The 5014-nt window shown below is 37.4% G+C and overlaps 1 protein-coding gene across 1 annotated transcript; it reads left to right on the top strand.

Annotated features, from left to right (window-relative positions):
* Positions 1 to 619: 619 nt before the first annotated feature.
* Positions 620 to 1588, top strand: TRIADDRAFT_34455 (uncharacterized protein; the record flags this gene model as incomplete). The annotated part of the gene is made up of 1 exon (XM_002118561.1): positions 620 to 1588. The coding sequence occupies one exon, from the start codon at positions 620 to 622 to the stop codon at positions 1586 to 1588; it is 969 nt and encodes a 322-aa protein (XP_002118597.1).
* Between the last annotated feature and the right edge of the window lie 3426 nt (positions 1589 to 5014).

Genomic DNA, 5014 nt, shown 5'->3' with positions numbered 1-5014 from the left:
AAAATATCAACATAAACTTCCAATCTATGAAGTCCTTAATGGCAATATTTATATTAATTTCTATCGCTTTAGAAGGATAATTTTACTTTATGTGCACCAGGAGTTGCTGACGAGACTATAAAAGGCCGGTGCCTGAAAACCACTTTTTAGTTAGTTAGTCGGTTAGTTAGTCAATTTGTTAGTCAATAGCTATTCAATTGCCTGCTAAAGGGTTGCATATGAAATTCTCAGTAGATTTCTTCTCAAGGTCAAGACTGTAGTACCTAGCAGAAACAGCAACTATTCCAACTTAGAAGTTGCAAACTACACTGTAATTAGTATAAACTCCATGAACAGATTTTTTAGACGTGCAGTAAAAAGGTCATGAATCTAAATACGCGTATATACTATACAGTATGGTAGAATTTGTGCATTTGTATTGTCTGTCTCATCGTAACAGTAAACATCGCTGAAGAAATCAATACTCGACTGTACCTATTTTCAACTGTTGTTTTCCACTCACCGGCAGTTCAATAATGTACTAAATCGATTCCAATAGTGCAGGAGAAAGTAGCGTATTTTAGTAAGAAAATCCACCCTAACACCGACATTGAAATTGCTGAACTCAATGATGGTCAACATGCCATCGACTCCTGAAATTGCTGCTGTTGTTGGTATCACTGCGATTTCTCTTATACTACTACGATATTTTGTGCAAGGTAGTATCTGTCGAAGTAAAGCTCGTCTGGATAACAAGACAGTCATTATTACTGGAGCCAACACTGGTATTGGGAAAGAAACGGCCATTGATTTAGCTAAACGAGGCGCTAGAATTATTGTAGCTTGTCGTAATGAAAGTAAAGGGACGACAGCTGCCAAAGAAATTATTCAATTAAGCGGTAATACTCAAGTTGTCTTTCAAAAGCTCGATCTAGCATCATTTCAATCCATACGTCATTTTGCTAATCATTTTAACGAGAATGAAGATCGTTTGGATATTTTAATTAACAATGCTGGTGTTTTATGGTGTCCGTATATGGAGACTGAAGACGGATTTGAAATGCAATTTGGAACCAACCATTTAGGCCATTTCTTATTAACCAATTTATTGTTGGATAAGTTAAAGGCATGTGCACCAAGTAGGATCGTTGTAGTATCAGCCAAACTGCATTCCTTTGGCAAGATGAATTTCGATGATTTAAATGGCAAGAAAAATTACAATTCTTACACGGCTTATTTCCATAGTAAACTGGCCAATGTCTTATTTACACATGAGTTAGCTAGAAGATTACAAGGGACTGGTGTGACAGCTAATTCATTACATCCAGGTGCAGTCAAGACTGATATTGCTCGTCATTTATCAATCTATCAAAACAGCTTCTTGAACATTCTAGTACAGCCTCTTTATTGGCTTTTCATAAAAACGACAAAGCAAGGAGCTCAAACATCAATTTATTGTGCAATCGATGAATCTATCGATGGTGTTACCGGTAAGTACTTTGCCGATTGTCGAGAAGCAAAGTGTGCACCACAAGGACGTGATGATGGAGCTGCTAAAAAATTGTGGGAACTAAGTGAAGAGATGACTGGACTTTGCAAAAACCATTAATAACCCTTTTGACGACGGTAATGGAAGATGTAAGGGCAAATTGTTGTAAACTTCTTACCGCAGCACTGGTATTGGTAGAAATGTGGATTTAATTGATCGTTTTACTCTGCCTTCCATATTATTAAACGTACTCTAGTCTATCAGTGACTGTAAGTAGACTGAACGAAACTGATTGAATGGAATAATTGTTGAATTATTAATGGTCAATTTAATGTATTTAGCGATAAAATAAACACCTACGTTCGCTTCAGGTTTATTCCTCATGGATACCTTGTTGACTGTCTGAGCTCATGCTCGTACTTGAACATGATTTTCATGTTTTGCATCGATGATGGACTATCTGTTATTGATTAAAGAGAGTTATTTAGAATGACAGTCGTATGAATTGAATTCATGCTGTGATAAAAGGGTTCCTTTCCGGCTTAGTACGTTACTAGATTAGCTATTCGTCCTACACAGCACTCCTTCAAGGCTGAGCTGAGGTGGAAAATGATCGTTGCAAGCCTTATTTGTGGATGAGAAGCAACCCATCGCTTTTTTACTGGAATGTGAATTTTTTTTTATACGAAATACGAATAGAGCATAGAGAGAAATCAAGCCTGGACAACTCTGAGGGTCATGACGATAACGGTTGTCTACGTAAACCTCCTAACCAGCTTATTGGCGTTCTTTAACATGAGTTACTTTTCGCTAAGCCATATTGATCATCCACATTCTACTGCACTGTCGTTTATAGACCCTATATAAGTCAGTTTGTAGATCTTTGGACCATGCAGAAAGACTGTATTGACATAACGAAATGAACGAACATCATGACTGTTTCATGTTTGCATCTCGTTGGATTCTCGTACTTATAGATTAAGCCATATCGCATTAACTTGCTTCTTCTACAAATCAACCTTCATTTCCCTATCACTACAATGAGAAAGTGAACTGAGTTGCTAGAGAATTTTATTTTTCGACTTTCATCGTCAATCGAAGCGTTGCAGTTGGATATTATTGCAGCATCACTACGGAATGATACTGGACAACCATTTCCCTTTAATTTTAATGTACAAACTGGAGTTGCCCGTACCATTGCAGTATATTTTCCTGGAGTAAACTAAGATGGGTGCTTACACGTATATCACATACCTAGAGCATAGAAATCATTCGCAACCTTGGTCAAGCCTTTTGAAAGGGAAGGGAGAAGCAATGACAAGGATGAAATGGTACCATCATTTTTTATAGTGTTCAGTACTGGCGCAATCAAAAGCTGCCTAGGGAATAGGTTATTCTCTATTTATTTAATGTATGCTAAACTATAAACTGCAACTTGCAATCTAGGAAATGATCAGTAAAAGGATTTGTAAGGATGCCATTGGAAAATGCAATAACGTTGTTTAACCGAACCTTTCTCAGGTCTAGTTCAGTGCCAGGCAATCAAAAGCTGCTTAGGGAATAGGTTATTCTCTCTTTATTTACGGTATGCTAAACTATACACCTAGATGTAAAACAGATGTCGTTAGCTTTGGCCTCGTTTCCATTATAGTACCAAGAAAAATGCGCCATCTATTTTACGCATTTTTGTAAACTGCAACTTGCAATCTAGGAAATGATGAGTAAAAGGATTTGTAAGAATGCCATTGGAAATTGCAATAACGTAGTTAATTGCCCAGTACTGAACACTATTAAATGATGGCACCATTTAAAAGCTGCTTAGGGAATAGGTTATTCTCTCTTTATTTACGGTATGCTAAACTATACACCTAGATGTAAAACTGATGTCGTTAGCTTTGGGCCTCGTTTCCATTATAGCACCAAGAAAAAATACGACATCTATTTTACACATTTTTGTAAACTGCAACTTACAATCTAGGAAATGACCAGTAAAAGGATTTGTAAGAATGCCATTGGAAATTGCAATAACGTTGTTAGATGGTGCCATCATTTTATAATGTTCAGTACTGGGCAATCAAAAGCTGCTTCGGGAATAGGTTATTCTCTCTTTATTTACGGTATGCTAAACTATACACCTAGATGTAAAACAGATGTCGCTAGCTTTAGCCTCGTTTCCATTATAGCACCAAGAAAAAATACGACATGTATTTTACACATTTTTGTAAACTGCAACTTGCAATCTAGGAAATGATGAGTAAAAGGATTTGTAAGAATGCCATTGGAAATTGCAATAACGTAGTTAAATGGTGCCATCATTTAATAGTGTTCAGTACTGGGCAATTAAAAGCTGCTTCGGGAATAGGTTATTCTCTCTTTATTTACGGTATGCTAAACTATACACCTAGGTGTAAAACAGATGTCGTTAGCTTCGGCCTCGTTTCCAGTGTTGCACGAAGAAAAAATACGACATCTATTTTACACATTTTTGTAAACTGCAACTTGCAATCTAGGAAATGACCAACCAGTAAAAGGATTTGTAAGAATGCCATTGGAAATTGCAATAACGTAGTTAAATAGTGCCATCATTTAATAGTGTTCAGTACTAGGCAATTAAAAGCTGCTTAGGGAATAGGTTATTCTCTCTTTATTTACGGTATGCTAAACTATACACCTAGGTGTAAAACAGATGTCGTTAGCTTCGGCCTCGTTTCCAGTGTTGCACGAAGAAAAAAATACGACATCTATTTTACACATTTTTGTAAACCGCAACTTGCAATCTAGGAAATGATGAGTAAAAGGATTTGTAAGAATGCCATTGGAAATTGCAATAACGTAGTTAAATAGTGCCATCATTTAATAGTGTTCAGTACTGGGCAATCAAAAGTTGCTTCGGGAATAGGTTATTCTCTCTTTATTTACGGTATGCTATAAGCTGCAACTTGCAATTTAGGAAATGTTCAGTAAAAGGATTTGTAAGAATGCCATTGGCAATTACAATGACGTTGTTGGAGTAAGATGATGTTTAGTCTTAACCATCCTAGCTGTTCATCACTCGTACCCTTGCGGATATTAGGACATTATCTGGATGAGATTTATTTCCAGCCACTTTTGCTGTTCCTTATTTACTTTTTACAAGCACTGTGGAGGAGGAAATTGCATCCATTCAATGGTGACATTCTTTTTGCAAGGCAAGGACTTGAAACTACTTTTACAGCAGTATAGGCAGCAATCGTGCAGTCCAGTATCACAGTACCACAGTAGAGTGCTACACCGACGTGATACAGCGACTGATGAGTTTAATTACAGCGCAAGTTCATCAGTCCTGTCTATCACTAGCAAAAGTAATGTCACTACTGGCCATCCAATACTGCCGGTATGACGTCACACCGGCAAAAGGTCACGTAGCAGTACACAGGTCTACTTCGGACTAAAAGCAATGTTCATATTGTGTCATCAGCCAGCTGATTCTGCCTGTCAAGGAGCTCTTGTCACTGACTGTGTTTTATACACTCTACTACACTAGAGTACTCCATCACGGGTGCTCTC

The sequence above is a fragment of the Trichoplax adhaerens genome, genomic scaffold (assembly GCF_000150275.1).
Source record: "Trichoplax adhaerens TRIADscaffold_207 genomic scaffold, whole genome shotgun sequence".
Lineage (NCBI taxonomy): Eukaryota > Metazoa > Placozoa > Uniplacotomia > Trichoplacea > Trichoplacidae > Trichoplax > Trichoplax adhaerens.
This window is presented reverse-complemented; position numbering and strand designations above follow the sequence as displayed.